Consider the following 18,620-nt stretch of genomic DNA (forward strand, 5'->3'; position numbering starts at 1 on the left):
AGGGTTGCCTAAGTGAACATGGTGAGGATTATTTACTAGAGACTGGGCCCCTTTCCTGTGGCTCCTCACTGATTAAGCTGATTCCCCTGAAGTTGCCTTTGAATTCACTTAAAAAGTGTCCTTGCTGACGTGTAGCAGCTTCAAATTTTGACACTGAATCTTTCTCCTGATTTCTTTTTTCTTTTACCGTTCCAACTTTTGTGGTTCAGGGCCAAGAAATGAGTGCAAATTCACAGGCATAATTCCTTCCCCGTTTTCTTCTTAAATTTAGGGCTCTGAAGAACTCTTAGCAGTAACCTTTATGCATGGTATGAGATAAAGAAATCACTCCTTTTGCAGAAATTCTGTTTCTCCAGCACGGTTCACCAAAAGCGAGTGCCTCCTAAGCAAGGATTCTTTCAGTGGATGTTTCCAAAGCCTCTGGTTACTGTTTCAAAGGTTAAACAAATAATGATTAAGTTGTACATCACTTAAGGTAGATTTTGACCCCTTACAAGTTGAACAGTACTAGAGATCTAAGATCATTGACATTCTTCAGGAAGGAACACAATAACTTAAGCCTTCTTGGAAAGACTGGAAAGTTAAAGAATATTCTGCTGATCAAAGTGCAACCACCTGGTTTGCAGCCCTCAAATTCTGGACGCAGTTGGCTGGAGTGGTCTCCCTCTTGCCTGCAGAGCTGGGAGGCTGCTGAAGAACATGTCCCCACATTTTCTCTGGGGTTTTGTAACTTTATTGATGATAGCTGGATTAGATGGCGAACCTGGAGCTCCGGAGCAGAAGCGACAGAAAAGGATTGCTGATCTCCACCAGTAAGTAGACCCGCGGCTTATTTCTGCTAAGGGACTGGGGTCTATTCTCTCTGTCTATAACAAATAACCCTGAGAAGTCAAAGTTTCTGGAGGAAAGCAGTGATATTAAAAAGATACTGGGGAGAAGATTTGGGCGGGTATAAAGGACTGTTTTCTGATTTACGAATAGTCTTTGTTCACTTGTGAGGGCGTCATATCTGCAATTCCTGGGAAATATCATTGAGAAATTTTCAGAGAAGTAATGATAGATGAATAGAGACGGTCTGATTGGATTGAGTGCGAGGTGAGAATATGTACAGCGTGTGTATCATTACTCAGCAAGAAACTTGGTTTAAAATTTAAAATTCTATGTGCTAATTACTGATGAGTTCTCTGCTCAAATTGTATAGGCCGCGGATGGCTACAGAGGAGGGAAACTTAGTGTTTCTTACAAGCTCCACCCAAAACATTGAATTTAGAACTGGATCCCTAGGGAAAATCAAAGTAAATGATGAAGACCTTGGTGAATGTTTACATCAGGTAATGCACTGGAAAAACACAGATGTTGCTTTGTATGTCAATATGTACTAGCTTAATTGACCAGCTCAATATTAGTCCACTCTGTGAATCTTGAGCATAGAAAGCACAACTGGGAAATTAGTTCTTGAAAAGAAGCCTTATAAAGGTTTCATGGTGGGGAGAGAACAGTCAATGCTAGAAGAGGAGGCTCGTTGCTTAGGGACAGAGTCCATAGACCAGAGAAGATCCAGAAACTAACAGAGCTCCTCTGTCAGCAAGAGAAGTAGGAGAGGACCATAGGAAGGCACAGACATGTTCTGCAGGCACAGAGTAAGGGGGAACCAGAGCAGGCACAGATGTGTTCTGCGGGGGGGGGTGAGAAGGGGACTAGAGCAGGCGCAGATGTGTTCTGCATCACTGTTGCCACAGCAGAGCAGGTACTCTCATGCTTTGTTGAATGCTTTCAGTACTCAGCATTGATGACATCACATGCTGTGTATCACCCCTAACGTCAGAGCCGACATTTAGAGCTGCACCTGGGCCTCACACTTGTGTGTTATATTGCTTGACTCCCAGGACTTCCCCATGAAGGTGTCTATTATTATACCATTTGTGAATTACAAAGTGGGCAAATCTGTTTAATATCCAAAAGTAGACAATAAATAATTGGGGCAAATTTAAAATTCAAAAGGTCTCATTCAAAACCATATGTTTTTTGTGGTATTAGAAACTGAACCCAGGGATTTATACATCGTCGGCAAGTTCTCTCTCATTGAGCTATATCCCCAGCCTACCACACTTCTTAATACTCACTCTAAAATGTTATCTTACGAGAAAATACATATAGGTAAAGTCATCGATATGTTGCCCTAGAAGAGTCAACTGAACTTTGCCACATCTATTTTGATCTAATTATTATTATATATGATATTGCTCTGGGATTTTGTGAAGCTTTAGTGCTTGCTCCTGTAAGATGAAAATATTTTTCCATATTGTTATTCTTCTTTTTCTTCTTTTTTTTTCAAAAAATATTAGATCCAGAGAAACAAAGATGATATTATAGATTTAAAAAAGAATACAACTGGTCTTCCTCAAAATATACTTAGTCAAGTCCACCAACTTAACTCGAAGGTAAGGCTGACGTACACATTGCGCTCATGGTAAGAGAAAACGAGTTCCTGTCAATCTAACTTTGTACGTAGTGCGCTTTTCGGGTGAACTGTCGGCTCTTTCATCGTTAGCTGTTTATCGTTACATTGTGAACTTTGGGGTCAAGTGGCAGAGCTGTAATGGAGGCTAGAGAGTGGTAAGGCAGAAGGCAGTAAGCAGGGATTTGTCTCAAGACCTGGCTTTGTTCAAGTCCAGATAGCGTCTTCCTTGCCGACGGAGGGGGTTATCACTGTCTTTGTGCCGTTATCACCATGTGGAGGAAGCAGTGAGTCAGCTTATCAGTGGGCTGTACTTCTTTTTAAAAGACCTTTAAAAATTTACAGGTAGAAAAGAATAGGATGGAAAGAAACCTCAGAAGGGGAATAAGGAGGGGGAAAAGTAACGAATGAGTACCAAGCAATGTGGGTCCCTAAAGAAGCAGCACAGCAAAGGTTAATATCATGTGACATATCTCTGGGCTTGCTAATTGATACATTTTCTTCCCCACTGCTACAGCTCGTGGATCTTGAGAGAGATTTTCAAAGCTTACAGCAGGTAAGTTCTGCGGATGGACAGTCACGGAAAATATGCAAGCAGCATTTCTAGGGAAGATATGGTTGTTGCTCTTCTGTAAACCTAGAACTCAGGAGACGGAGCCAGGAGGATTCAGGGTTTGAATCCAGCTTAGGGTACACAGTGAGTTATAGACCACCCTGAGATATGGTATGTTACCTAAAATAATAATAATTAATAATAACAATAATAAAATGATTGAGTCAATAGTTTCATTTTAAGAGGTAGGTGACCAATACCAAGGACTTGGTTTTCCATTGTTTGATTCCTGTTCCCGCTTATGTCCCCTAGGATGTATGGGAGAACTCAGGGCACCCTAAGGTCACTAAGAATGTGAGATCTTCTACCTCTGAGTTCACAGCCCTCAGGCCCCTCCCCTTGCTGCCTCCTTTAGCCATGCTGCTGTGTCTTTACTTGTGTATGCTTGGTCAGCTAGTGACCCCCCAGCAGCATCAATAACTGGGTCTCAAAAAGCCACATAGCCTCTCCACACTGAGCTCAGAATATTGGGGTGTACACAGTGTACTCAGTTCCTATAAACCGCACTGGCTGGTAATTCAGCTTGAAGCACTTCCCAGAGCAAAACCACTATCACCTTGCCATGTGATAAGCTGTGCACACTTATGACTCTCACCTTGCTTGTGGGTAAATAGTTAAAACTTCTGTTGAAACCATAATCCTTCTGCCTAAAGAAATGTATAGAATCCACCAATACTTATGATTCTGAATGACATTTCTGCAATTCCCAGTTAATAATAACGGCTCAAATAGTCACAACTTATTTCCACAATGATTCAAGCAGGACCTCCTACTTTGGGCATTAAGCTCAATGAGCAAGTTCATGTTCTCTGCCCATCACTTTGACAGTGGATTGGACCTCAGCCTTCACATCCTCAGGGAATCACCAAGCACATGAGAACATGCAAAGAGCAGTGGCTGCTGTGGAGCAAAGCATCATGGGGGTTTTCAAACTCCTACCCTGCTTCCCAGTTTCATTGCTGGTCAAGAACTGGAGATTACAATTAAAATGAGCTTCCGTTGCCCTCTCCCCCACCATCTGGGTCAAGGTTTTAATGGTCTCCAATGTCAATTTCCTTCTGCTTTAGGATAGGACGAGGTCAGGACAGCGTCTGTCACTCCTCCTCCTCTTCCTCCTGTCTACTAATTAATTTTCTTTTCTGCTAGAACACTCGACCCAAAATCTATGGCTTTCAATTGCTTCTGTTCACCAGAAAACTCATAAGTTTGTAGTAAATGTTCTTAATAATGTCCTTTGGCCCTTTAATGGACAAGGCTCATTGTGGTTCTGAAAAAAAGACAAATCAAAGGTGGGAAGAAAGCAGAGTTCATAATGAGACACATGCATGTGTAGTCCTGAGATTCATGACAAGGGCAGAGAGAATGGGCTTTGCAGCCAACAGCACTGGGCCAGCTGGAGATCTACTAGCTCTGAATTTTGTGCGCTGAACTAAGTTGATTTCCTCTGAGCCTTTGTTGGTACAAATGCATTGCTGGAACAAACTTGGTGTCCCTGTTTTAAATAGGATTTGACTAAGGTCAATATACTAAAATGCCTTGACTGCATCATTACTTGCCCTCTATGAAACATTGCCTCTGCACCCCCAAATCTTTGCAAATTGTACAGAATAGACACCGGTAGCTGACGAAGGGTGAAATCCCCAGTTTGTGTGGACAAAGATAGGCCTGTTTGATGTTTTGGTCTAAAAGCGGTCAGGTGAACAGAGGGCAAAAGGTCTATCTTAGCTGGCCACATTTCAAACAAAGGGGCTTGGAGAGAAAAGAGTTCAGTCATCTGAGCCCGTGGCAGGAGGGGTGGTAATAATAGAGGATCAGTTTTCAGAGGCTTATCTTGAGGTACCTGAGATAAGACCACTGGGCAAAAGAGTGGAAATTTCCATTTCATGTTCTTAGTGCAATAGGAACATCCATTCTTATACTCGCTCTTGAAATCTTTATTCCTAGTAGCACGTGTTTCTCAGATGAACGATGCACCTAAGGAATATCGGAGCTTCTTTCCTACCCATGTCTAAAGTATGTAGGTTGTTAAGGAAAATGAGCGTGATTGATATTCTCACAAGAAAATTGACTAGAAGGAGAAAGAGCGGGAGCCATTGGAGGAAGTCTGGAGGAAGCCCTCATGCATGAGGAAAAAACCACAGGCTAACTGAAGTGTTCTTTACTGTGTGCTGAGGATGAGTACTATTCCCTCACTGACTTAACTGCCCTGTCATTTTCCAGAATGTGGAGAGAAAAGTTTGCAGTAGCAATCCCTGCTACAATGGCGGCACCTGTGTCAACATGCATGACTCCTTCATTTGTATCTGCCCTTCACAGTGGAAGGTGAGTCACTCTGTCTTTCACTTAAAAAAAAAAAAAAGCAAAGAATGGCTTGCAGGGAGCCAGCAGTGGCTTCTTTGGATGCATTCAGACACCTTCTCATTATGCACCAGAGTTCCTAGGATTTTGTGGCCTCACAAGTTACAGTGACTCGTGCCAAATAGTGGCAGAGTTGATGATTTAAACCCTGGGCCATCTTGAGCAGCTCTCTCAAATAGAGAACTGAATGGTTCTGTTACCATTGGCTGGGAAGCAATGGCGCTGGAAAGCAATGGCACTGGAAAGCATGGGCTGAATCTTGGAGTACATATATGAATATTCTTGCCTTCTTTCAGCCATAGTGAGAATGCTGCAGATACGGACATCAATAAGATCCACTAAGTAACCACCTCCAAGCATAGCAGCCTTTTGAAATAAGGACTCGACTATGTAAGGATTCTTTCCTGTAACCACTGTACTCTTGTAAAGAGCATCTTCGTCCCACTGGGTCTGATCTGAGTTCTAGAAGAATCTTAGCCCAAGATTAATATTATTAATATTGTATTTGGCTTTACCAAGGACTTATTGTCCACATATAAGTCATTAAACATATTGTGTAAATATTATTCCATAAATGCCCATGTCCTATGACACCTGACTGGGTTCCTTACATCTCTGCAGGGTCTCTTCTGCTCAGAGGATGTTAATGAGTGTGCACTTTTCGCTGGAACACCTTTTGGCTGCCAGAGCGGATCCACCTGTGTGAACACAATGGGGAGTTTCAGGTAACTTCTTTTTAAAATGTCATTTTGGAGGACAAGAAGAGCAAGTAATTAAAAGTATCCAAATGAATGTCTATAGTACCAGAAAACTAGGCATCTCATAGGGGTTACCTCTTGAACATATTCATAGATATTTTTTTCTCAAATAAATAAAAACTTCCCCTCCCCCCATGAAGAAGTCATTTTGGCAGCATCCCTGAGGAAGAAGAAGGCCATCATGACTGCCACAGAGTGGTCAGAAAGACGTGGCACAAGCTGAGCTGATGACTGAGCAAGAATTAGATCCTTAAAAGGGAACCTACAAGATAAGTTTATGTGGAAAGGGCATAGGCCACTGTCCCTGTGTCCCAATGCTGTGCTGATTTCATGTCCTAGCATGCTTATTCCTACAGGTGCAATATGGGTGCTTCATTCACACTGTGTAAGAATGTCCATCAAAACACCAAAGATTGAAGTAACATTCAGAGACTCCATTAATCCACTGCATTCTCAATTAGCCATAAGGTCCCAGCCACAGACCCCGTGCAGCTTGTCCCCTTATCAGATTCATTTTCATCAAATGATTCACTCTTGGCTTCTTCCAGTCACATCACCCTTAGTCTTACCCAGGAAATCATCCCTTAAACTGAACTAAACACCACTAAAGCCTGTGTTGCCTCCCACTGGGCTTTAGCAATGTTGGTCAGTAAAGCAGCTGCCTCAGAAACACATTCTGATAGTCAAGTCAGGAAGTTTATGCTTCATCATTGTCAGATTTACTAGTGTATAGTTACTTAAAATCACTTCTGAGAAGAACTTGACCTTATCTTTTGCTGTATTTTGGCTGGCTGCTTGTGTTCAGAGGCTCCATAAGGATTAAGAAACCAGTTTTGCTACTGCACAAACTGCTCATTGCTTGGCAGAATAATCTAACTTGATTAAAGGGCAATTATTTGCTCCCTTCCTCGAGCCTCTGGTGTCTTGTGGCAGTGTCCTGAAGAAATGAGTGTAACAATTTTGCTTTAATCCCTGTCATCTCTGAACACGCTTTCTCAAAAAGGAACCACAGTCCTTTTGTTCCTTTGATCTGAGCTTTAAAACTTTGGTTCACTCTAGGTTAATAATTTTGACTCAGGCAAACTTTTGCTAGGCATGTTTATAAATTCGATTATTGTACAAAACCCAGAAATGACCACCTCTCCCTTATGTCTAATACTATGTTATCTGAGAGGCCTGACCATTGGGGCATGATGAGCTGAGACACTGACAAAAGCCACAGCTTTGAGGGACAACCAGTGAACTATTTGAGGACTTTGCTGTTCAGACTTTGGATCTAATTGAAACACTGCCCAGTGACATCGCTGCTATTCACATTCTGGCTTCAGCTGACTTTCATTCCCTTGAAAGCATTATCGCATGGTTTCTGTTTATGGCCATTTATCAAGCAGAACGTCCAGCCGGAGATATCAGTGATGAGTGTCCCACACTGACTCCTAGCACATATAATTGCTTGCCTGCCCAATATCTGGTAGTGTCCTGGAGATTAGATATCATTCTAATCTTCTTTTATCATCACTTTCTTTTGGTGTATTCTGTGTCAATAGAGCTGTGATGGTGTGGGTCAAAGGGGAATAATTTGCAGAAGCCATTGCTATTGGTTTTACAGCATTATTTTTCATACCTACCCTATAAAAGTGGAAAGGGGGTGGGGACCTGTAACATTCACAATTCACAACTCTTCATTACATGTCAAGGATAAGATACACACAAGAGGAGAGGAAGAAGGAAAGAGGGAAAGTGCTGTTTCTCGGAGGGAGGTAGTATCCCCTTACAAGACAGTATTGGACTTGCTTTTGTTCCCTGTGCAAAGGAAAGCACAAGAACTTCTGCTAATTCTGAGCTCTTCATTGTTTCTAGTTGCTGCCCCTCATAGATTTGTTGGGGGACAGTTGATAGCAGAATATTTAACTCTAACTTCTTTTTGGTTTGAAAATAATTTATGTGGCCTTAAGACCCCAGGTTGAGCACTTGGATCTTAAATATGTGAATTGAGGTGTAGCGCAGGAACTTGAGCCTGTGTGTATGTTTTCTTTTTGCATACGTGGGTGTTCTTGGATGCACATGTATGTAGCAGCCAGAGAACAATCTCAGATGTCTCTCCTCAGGTGCCGTCTACCTTGGTTTTTGTTTGTTTGTTTTTGTTGTTGTTGTAATTTTTATTATTTTATAATTTTATATGTCTGGGTGCTTTGCCTGCATGGATGTCTGTGTACCACATACATGCCTAGTCCTCACAGAGGCCAGAAGAGGTGTTTATCCTCCCTGGATCTGGAGTTACAGATGGTTGTGAGCTGCCTTGTGAGTGCTGGGAACCACACCCAGGTACTCTGGAAAGGCAGCAAGTGCTTTTAACTGTCTACACACCTCTCTAGCCCCTCATCTAATTATTTTTAGACAGTCTTTTATTGGCCTGGAAAATGCCAAGTAGACTAGGCTGTCTGGCCAGCAAGACCCAGGGGTCCTCCTCCTGATGCTCCAATACCAAGATTATTAGCACAAGCCACAATGCCTAGATCTTTTTTTTCTTCTCTCCTTTTTAAACATTCTTGGCATTGAACTCTGGTCTTCATACTTACAAAACAAACAATTCACTGGCTAAGCCATTACCCACCCTCAATTAACATCTTGAAGGGACAAAATAAAATATATAATGCTCACGAGCATAAGACTTAGTTATTGCTTTGTGAGTCTATGTAATAAAATACTGAATGTTTAAACCATTTTTTGAATTCTGTTAAGTCTGTGAAGTTAAGATGCTTACTTACCAGTAGTTTCACTGGGCCTAGAAGCCCCTTTGGGAAACTGAACTGTGGATTTGATAAAGACTACATGAGCTGTTAGTGAATGACCTGGATCAGCAATGTGTGGGTGTGGTGGGCAAAGCCACCTCAATTAGAAAATTCTGTGAGTCAGCTTAGTTGGGGGAAATGGAATTCTTTCTTCACAAGATTAACAATTCATAATTTATAAATATCTTTGAGAAGATGAGGCATCACGCATGTGTTATTAGCAGGGATCCCTGTTTTATTGGCAGTTTCTTTTTATTCATTTTTTCTCTTCGGCAAATTTCTTCTTTAGAGTGATGAGTTCAGGACAGGATAAACCTTCCCCTAATTCCTGTGGCCCAGGTCTTGCCTCTAGCTGCTATGAGAGCCAACAGAAAGGCAGTTCTCTCCTCTTCGTATTATTGTCTCCTAATCAATGGAAAAGTTGCTTCTGATTGTCTCCTGACTTTCTTTGTATGTATGAATAGCTCTTGGGGTCTGACTTTGCCATCCCTGGATGGTACATGTACTTAGAATGAGGACCTACATGGCTTTCTAGGAAGCAAACAAGCTGTGTTTATTCCCCAGGCACACAATGCTGACTTGGTATGTCTTATGTTATCTCCATATCATTGGCAGATTTGAAAGCATTGCAAAGTTGAAGTAGTGAGATAATCCTGTTTGGTATCAGATGGTAGTTAGGTATTAAATGTATTAATCCTTTTCAGTTATTCAGTAGATTGATATTGAGCCATAGACTCTAAGACAAATTAACTAGGACTATGGAAGGATATTTTGGAGTCTTCTCAATTGACAAGTGGAGTCTCTGAAGACTGAAAAGCCTAGTTTCATTCTACTAGGATGAAACCAACAATAAAACACTTTACAACAACTAGTAACAAAGGGCTTGAGAGATGGATCAGCAGGTAAACACATTTGCTGCAAAAACCCAATGACCTAATAGGATCCCTGAATCCTATGGTAGGAGAGAACCTACTCCTGACTTCAACACAAATACTGTGGTGTGAACATACCCACACTCCAACCAACACATCATACAGACACATACACACATAATAAAGAAACTTTAAAAGAATTAATATCAAAGGCAGGAATACTAGTAAGGTAGTTTAAAAAGACACATATGCCTTTTATTATTGCTTCATAAATATTTATTCCTTTGAAAGCCATACTGAGTCACTTTGAAAACATATCACATGCAAATGCTGTTATATTAAAAAGACACTCTCATGGAAAGTCTTCATCCTCTTACTTTACCCCCGAGAACAGAAATGTAACACGGAAAAATAATGAAACCAGAGTAAAAGAGACCTGGGATTCTGTTCATCTTCTCCCTCACATTGGTTCTGTGACTGTAGGCAATCTTATTTGCTGGATTTCTGAAAAATAAGATGAAAATACATGCTTTTGAAGATCATGGCAAGGAAGCCTATAGTTTGCTTGGTTGGTTTATTTTCTCTTACTCCTTCTCTTCCCCCTCTTCCTCCTCCCCCTCCTCCTCCTTCTCACTCTTCTTCATCCTCCTCCATTTCTCTTTCTCCTTCTTGTTCTTTTTGTTGTTCTTCTTGTTTTTCTTGTGCTTGTTCTTCTTGTTGTTCTTCTTGTTCTTCCTTCTCTTCTTCCTCCTTTTCCTTCGCCTTCCTCCTCTTCTTCTCCTTTTGCTCCTTCTTTTAATATTTAAATTTAAGTGAAAGAAGTCTACCTTGTATCTGCTTAAAAAGACTATAAGATTTATGTCCGCTCAGCTCCAAGTGACAATGGCTAAGAGGAAGGAAGTGAGAGCTAAAGAGAGAGGGCTTCCCTCAGGCACTTGGCCCCAATCTCCTCTGATATCATAAGTAACTTTCCAGTGGTTAAGTACTTAGCTATAAGAGAAATGCACTTCTGAGTACTTCTTTGAGAGGAAGGCCATTAGAAGAGGCATCATGAGTTAGTACCTTGTCAGAGGTGAATGGTTAGTGCATTTGTTCAGGATTTAAACTTGCATCACATTGTCCCAGAGGTTTCCAAACACGCTAATATCTCTTGCATGGAAAATTCATTTAGAAAAACTTGTAATAATTGCTTCTGAGTTGTTTTGTTTTACATGTCAAACTTACAGAGTAAATATTGAGCAATGAATCAAATGCTTAAATATGTATAAGAAATGTTTTAAAATATGATAATCCCAAAGAGTAATTCCAGCTTCCCTGAAAGAGTATTCTATGTAAAAATGAGATAGTGAAGAGGAAAGATAATGGGGCATTAGCGAGAGCATGGAAAAGGGTGAGTAGCTATTAGATAGGGAGCCAACACTAAATGTAAGTCTAATTACTAATTATCATTAATTCATGATCTGGTTTTAATGAGTTAAAGAAATCCTGGAATGCTCATAGACATAATTTATTAATTAAATAACTTTTATATAATTACATAGTGGTGCTATAAATGGCATGGATTATACTTACATATTTTACAAATATTCATTTAGCTGAGATAAAAATCTAACTGTGTCCACTGTATTTTCAGTTGGTAAGTCTGGCAGCTCTAAATGGTAGTTCATGGATGCGTTTCCTTACATTCATCCTCTCCATTTCTGACAATACACGTTGACCTCTTTTTACCTGGAATTGACTCAGGATATCACCCCAGCAATTATTTCTGGGTCCAGCCACGGCATGCTTTGATTGTTTTCAAAGTTAATTCTTGCACTATTACCCCCACTTTGACACCTGTGATTATTAGCTGAGCTTCTGGTACTGAATGCATATTGCTAAAATAACCTTTATACTCTGTAGCAAGTCTTCTTTTCCAGGACCATGAGAAAGTAGCTTAAAGTCAAGGGCATAAGAGACAGATATGCCCTGAAGATCTTCCCTCATCCTCCTCTCTGGCTTCAGCACTGATATTCTGGGATGAATCTCTGCTGGAGTCTAACCCTGCCTTCTGTGCTTGGCTTTTTCTCTCTCTAGGCTATGCTCATGGTTAGCCTGTGTGAGTCCTTCATCCTCTGCCACATCGCCCACCCTCAAAGCTTCCACCTCACAAGCTCCCTTTCCTACACTAAGCCAGCAACATAAAAAATCACACCAACTAAACAAACCTTCCCTAGTGACAGTGCAGCTGTCAGTATTTAGGTACCATATGATAATTATATTTTGATATGCATAAAAATATGCCTGTGAAGGAAATGTCCCCACTATTGACTCCATCTTGTCCTGGAAGAATACATATGGCCTCTGTAATATAAAGGCACCTGATGGAGATCATCACCCGTGCTTCCTGACAGGTGCTTTGGGATGAATTCAGCGAACTTGCTGATCTTTCCTTTTCCTTTCTTGAATGAACTCCATCACCCATGGTTTACAGACACCTGACCTTTGACAGGACAGCTTGATGACTGAGATCAAAAGAATTTATTGCTCTAGTCCTATGAAACATTGAGTCATGATTCTCTGACAGTTGATTTGCAAAGATAACATGATCACTCAATGCTCTGCTTGGAGGAGAACTGAGGAATTTTTATTCTAAGGTTGCAGCTGACAAAACTGTAGGGCTGGTTTATTATTAACATTATTGGCTTGCAATGATGGATACCTTTTACTGATGCCAATGGACAGAGTCTGGTATTAAAACTGCAAACCCTGAGCTTGTGCTCTTGTATAACCAACAGATGTGACTGCACACCTGATACGTATGGCCCTCAGTGTGCATCCAAATATAACGACTGTGAACAGGGCTCCAAGCAGCTCTGTAAGCATGGCATCTGCGAGGATTTACAGCGAGTTCACCATGGACAGGTGGGTCCCTTCACCTTAATGCTTCTTGTGGAAACCACAGTTACTCTCTCCTCACGCTGTTGCTGACTCTGTACCAGCACTGTCCCTTCCATCCCTTAGCAGAACACGTACAGGCAAAGGGAGAGATGATCTATACAGAAAACTGGATTCAGAAAATTGTGAGGCATGGGCTCCTGACCTATGTGTTTAACAGTGACAAGACATGGACACATTACAGATTCTGTCTTGTCAACAGCATCTCATGTCTGGAGTTTTCATGCCTTGGGTTCCTGTGAAGGGCACACTTTATGGATCTGGATCTCCAGTCTTCCTCTCAGCTCTGGGTCCTAGATGCCTAACTCTCAGGGTGGTCTGCCTAGTTTGATGTTACACAAACTTTAGTTATTCTGAATTCATTTTAAAAAATTCTTAAGCGGTAGAAAACAGTCCCTTCTAGCAGTAGGGTTATAGGAGGAGGAGTGAAGAGAAGAGATTTTTAAAAAAGGAAATGATTGTCTGAAGTCTGTACCTAGTTGGGTGTTTACCCTTTAACTACATAGCAGGCTGAGTCTATTGACTGTAATTACAGCTCTTGATTATTGTTACTCTTTCCTGAGCATCTTTGGGATAAATTATAGGATCCCTTTATCCTGAAATAAAGATGCTCCTTTGCCATGGTCTAGTCTAAATGCTTAAATCATATGGGAAGAGAAAGAGAATCCACTCAACCGGCCTGATGCAAATGAACGTTGGACAATAAACAGTTTGGGGTTTGGTGAGATTTTCAGACTTTTTTCTCTCCTCTTCCAGGTTGCCTTTATTTACTTTATTGTTTTCCTTTCAGCCGAATTTTAACTGCATCTGTGATGCTGGGTGGACCACACCGCCAAATGGTGTCTCCTGCACAGAGGACAGAGATGAGTGCAGCCTCCAGCCTTCGCCTTGTTCAGAACATGCACAGTGTTTCAATACACAAGGCTCCTTCTACTGTGGGGCCTGCCCTAAAGGTACTTTCTTGGGGACACATGCTAGACTCTGAATACCACAGAAACAAGGTACCAGGATTAATTTCCCTCTACCACTGATGGATAAAAAAAGACCATTTTTCAGAGGTGCCTAAACCTACCTACATGTCCTACTCAAGAGCATCTTAAGGCTAGAGCAGGTCCCAGGAGTTGGAGATTTGCTAGAGAGTGTGCTAGCATCCAACTTTTGGGCATAACTAGACATGGTAAGAAAGTTTTTTTACATTGTAAATAGGAGAAGTTGAGGCTTAGAGAGACTAAATAGCTTCTCCACGTACACGAAGCTTATTCGCGGCCAGATCCAAGTCCACTTCTGCTTGGCCTGGGTCTGAGCTGAGCTGCAAAGCACCTCATGGCTCTGGCACACCAAGGCACATGTGCACCTAGAGCTGCATTTAGAGACTTAGTTTAGCGGATGCTTGCGTGGTTTTGGTTTATAACTAGCAAAGCTAAGGAGAAGAAAGTCCTCCCCTCTTGCATCTCAGGGAACAAAGGTCACACATAGCTGAATTCTTGAAGGTAATTTATGAGTCAGTCCTTAGTAAATATCAGCTAAAACCAGTGGTTTAAATTAGGACAGGTAGTATGTGCTTGCTTTTCCTTTTTCTTATTTGAAGAAAACAAAAGGAAATAAAACTTATAAGAAATTGAAAGCTAAATTTTCGTTTTTGTCTTTAAACGCTCTATTTTTCCTGAATCTTAAGGACTCTATATGTTTCTTATAAATGTTAGGAACTACAATCATATCTGTTAAAAAGGGGAGGAAAGTACTATATCTTCTCACTGTGAGGACCATCATTAGGGGTGGAGTGCGCGTCTCTCAGCTCCTCCTTGCGAACTCACCTGACCATGCTCAGATATGATCATTTTCTTAAGTCAGTTTATGAACGATACCCCACTTAGTGATGACATTATAAATATGCTAAATGATGAAGATACTTAAACATGATTATCATGACAATAATGAATCATGAGAGTAATACCAACATAATAATCACTACAATGGGAATATTTAAAGATGACTTTCTCTTCACCTTTAATCTCATCCTCCATTTTTCTCTACTTTTACAAATATAGGCACAGTTTTAAGTGAGTCATCCTCCAGATTACTCACATAACCCCAACTCTTCATATTGTTCTATGATTTGTTGTACACACTTAAACTATGTATGGGAAAATTCTCTCAATGTGTGTATGTGTGCAGATGTATGGCTGTGCAGATGTATGAGCATTACTAAAACTACTTTCAGTATTCAATGTCATAGATGAATCTTGAGGTGCCCAACTGGTTTTATCAGCCCTATAAGCAATGCCTCAGTAGGTCTTCCTATGTATTTTGTAATATGTTGATGGTTTTATCTACAAAGAATAAATTCCAAGCAGTAAACTTACTTGATAAGAAATTTAGTTTTTAAAATTAATGAATGTTGTCAGATGACATTCCAAGCTGGTTTTAATTAATATCCAATCAGCAGTGTGCCAGTGGGCCTCGTTTATTGACTACTTCACCAGAATAAGATTCTATGCATTTAAAAGTAATTTTTGGACCACCTGTTAGGAGTAACTTATTTTAATAATCTTATTTTAATTTACGGTTTTGTGTAGAACAAAATTTTACTCATTAATTTTCATTATTTTTTTAATTTTTTATTTTATTTATTCATTTGGGTTGGGGGGTGCACGCCATAACATGCCTTTAAAAGTCAGAGGACAAATTGAAGTTAGTTCTCTCCTTCTCCCACGTGGGTCCTAGGCACTGAACTCATATGATCATGCTCAGTGGTAAGCATCATTATGCACCGAACCATGTTGCCAACCCAGAATGATTTTGTATATGTCTTAACTACCTGTATTTCTTCCTTGTTAAGTTGTGAGCAAGTGCTAATCTTTTAAATATTCTCAATATTTTTTCTAGGTTGGCAAGGAAATGGTTATGAATGTCAGGATATCAACGAATGTGAGATCAACAATGGTGGCTGTTCAGAGGCTCCGCTGGTCCCCTGCCTGAACACACCCGGATCATTCACCTGTGGGAACTGTCCAGCAGGTACTACATCAGGCTTCCTGATGCCATCACAAGGCAGTGTCCTTGAAGTAGAATCTGTGCTCACTTAAAAATGACTTCTAAGAGTGGGGGAAGGAATGGTCTAGAGTGCTTAGCTTAAAATGTAGGTTCAGCATACAATAGGACAATAAAGTAAGAAAAGGACAGAAAACGGTGTCAATAGCAAACAACAAGAAATCACGGGTTTGGGAAATGCTTCTGTGAGAATCTTTAGATTCACCACTCCATTGTGCCCATATATGTATTTTTTTTAATATATGCACTTCTGGACCATTCACAGATAAGGTTTACAGACATAATACATGTTATTTTGTTTTTTCTTCTGGAAAGAGGTCATTCTGGCTGTCTTATAGTTCAAATAAAACTAGTCTCCAGGAAGTTCAGAGAGTTCTAAGCAATAAACTAATATATATATATATGTATATATATGTATATATATATATATGTATGTGTATATATACATATATATACATATATGTATTTATATATATGTATTACCAAAGGGTCAGGTATATATTTATAATATACTTTTATTGAAAATAATTTTTATACAGTATATTCCAATAGTGGTTTCTCCTCCCTCAAATCCTCCCAGTTATTTTAATAACATGAAAAATAGTACTTTAGACATCTGTAATAATTTACCTCCAATAACATTAGCCACTGAAATTAAGATGTGTCAATGTAGAGCCAGCCATTTCTATGACACCTCACAGTTACAAGCACATACATATGCACAAGCACACAAATTTGTGCACAGAAGCCTGCAAATGCACATGCACACATCTGCACACATATATGTGTGCACGCACAAAGCTACAGTGCTGTTTTATGAGTTCTTTTAACCATGTCAGTCCTCTTTCCTGCTGATTGACTCCTTTTGTGGAGTTTCATATCTCAATCTACTTGGATGATGGCCCTTCATTGTTGTTTGCCTGGATTCTAATCTTAGACAGCTGTTGTCTTTCTCCCTTATTCTTGACCTTGTTCCTCACCATCGGCTATGCTTTGGTCAGGTTACAGTGGTGACGGGAGAGTGTGCACTCCCTTGGACATCTGCTCGATTCATAATGGAGGCTGCCATCCAGATGCAACCTGCTCCTCATCTCCTGGTCCAGGTAATAGCTCACACCCATTGGATGCTTTATTCAAACCCTGTACACAATTTCATATTCTAAAATTAATTCTTTCTTCTGGAAATTTCTTGGGAGGTCGGGGTGGGGGGGAGTACACAATCTCACTCTGTAGCCTTGAAATCATATTAATCTCCTGCCTCAGACTCCCAAGTACTGGTGTTACAGGTAGGAACTACCATTTACAACTGTCAAAATTGTTATCTTAGTCCTCCAATAAAAAATCTAACTGATCCCCAAAACCTACATATGTTTAAATGCAATAATCTAGTTACTCTTGAATGATCTCCTTTGACTAAAAGTTGTTTCCCATGATAACTAAGCCAAATAATAAGGACTTTAGAAAACAGAATTGAGAAAGGGAAGAACATATCACCTTCTTTTACGACTCTTACTTCTGTGCCATTGACTGGAATTGTGTCATTTGGCTACAGCTGGCAGCAGAGAACATATAGCATTTATTTCAAGCGTCATGGATCCACCTGGAAAAAAACTAAGGTTACTTCTAAGAAAGGGCAAATGAATCCAGGGTGATCTCACTCTGTAGTTGCTGTGGTACCACATAAATGAAGGCCAGCTCATGTGTGCAGCAACACAGATTTCTGAGAATTGCCTCATTGTAAGTCCCAGCCAACAGCCAATGAATTGTTTATGTGCCCCAGCTCTCTCAATCACAGCTATCCATTTTTTTTGTCTTGATCAATTTTATAGCCAACAGTTAGTTTCTTGGTCCTTTTAAAACCTGCTTTTGTGTGACTATTGAACAATAATGTTTACATTTTTTACTCATCAGCTTTCCGTTTCTCATATGCACTGCTCATGCTTTCTTACGAATTTGCCACCTTTGATTGTACGAAGGAAACCATCTTCCCATCTGTGTTGTGTTTTGCAACACTTTGTTCACAGCATTTCATTCTCTGGATTTTGTACTAGTATTTGCTATTTAGAGGTGAAAGGACACATCTTTTAAATCAGACTCCATTTTGGAGAACCTGACCTAAGTTTGAACTTAGGCAAACGAACAGGCTTGTACCCAGCATTAGTTTCCAAGATAACCCCCAACAAAACCCGAGCCTGGCTCCAGTCTCTAAGCTAACCCTCAACAAGATCAGAGTCTCCAGTTTATTCCCTCAACAAATCTACACCCTCAGGTTACAAGCCCTCCCACTGCCTAATGACCACCAAGATAGAGGGAAGCGGATATTAAGTGTATGATATGACTCCCAGCACCAGCCAATTATGTTAAAGGCCTTAGTAACTTCCCAATTAGATGCTTGCACACTCACCCCCCACTTGGTGCTTACTATAAAGCCTTGCCCTGATAGATATACAGGGCTCCCCACCACCAAAATCATCCATCCTGGTTGATGGTGATGCACAGTGGGTGGGAACAAGCTAGCTCAAATAGAATAAAGAACCTCCTGTGACTTGCATCAGATGGGTTCCTGTCTGTTTTTTTTGTGGGGGTGGGGTGGGGGGATCACTAACACTTCCCTGGCACTAGAGAGGCTTAAGAATTTTATTGCCAAAGGATAAATTAAACAACTTCTTCTTCTTCTTCTTCTTCTTCTTCTTCTTCTTCTTCTTCTTCTTCTTCTTCTTCCTCCTCCTCCTCTTCCTCTTCCTCCTCCTCCTCCTCCTCCTTCTCTTCCTCCTCCTCCTC

The 18,620-nt window shown here is 40.6% G+C and overlaps 1 protein-coding gene across 2 annotated transcripts in view; it reads left to right on the top strand.

The window, feature by feature from the left end:
- The first annotated feature begins 643 nt into the window (after positions 1-643).
- The window catches only part of Cubn (cubilin), a 206,258-nt gene continuing 188,281 nt past the window's right edge, over positions 644-18,620 (top strand). The window contains exons 1-10 of one of the 2 annotated variants that reach the window (XM_028764871.1): positions 644-812; positions 1,202-1,331; positions 2,346-2,441; positions 2,976-3,014; positions 5,292-5,393; positions 6,051-6,154; positions 12,629-12,755; positions 13,579-13,741; positions 15,675-15,806; positions 16,841-16,942. In XM_028764871.1, coding sequence (XP_028620704.1) covers positions 700-812; positions 1,202-1,331; positions 2,346-2,441; positions 2,976-3,014; positions 5,292-5,393; positions 6,051-6,154; positions 12,629-12,755; positions 13,579-13,741; positions 15,675-15,806; positions 16,841-16,942 — 1,108 coding nt within the window. In that variant the 5' untranslated portion in view covers positions 644-699. The remainder of the gene's footprint in view (positions 813-1,201; positions 1,332-2,345; positions 2,442-2,975; positions 3,015-5,291; positions 5,394-6,050; positions 6,155-12,628; positions 12,756-13,578; positions 13,742-15,674; positions 15,807-16,840; positions 16,943-18,620) is intronic. The other variant, XM_028764872.1, reaches the window with a different exon arrangement.

Source organism: Grammomys surdaster, unplaced genomic scaffold (genome assembly GCF_004785775.1).
Source record: "Grammomys surdaster isolate TR1022 unplaced genomic scaffold, NIH_TR_1.0 146, whole genome shotgun sequence".
Taxonomy (NCBI): domain Eukaryota; kingdom Metazoa; phylum Chordata; class Mammalia; order Rodentia; family Muridae; genus Grammomys; species Grammomys surdaster.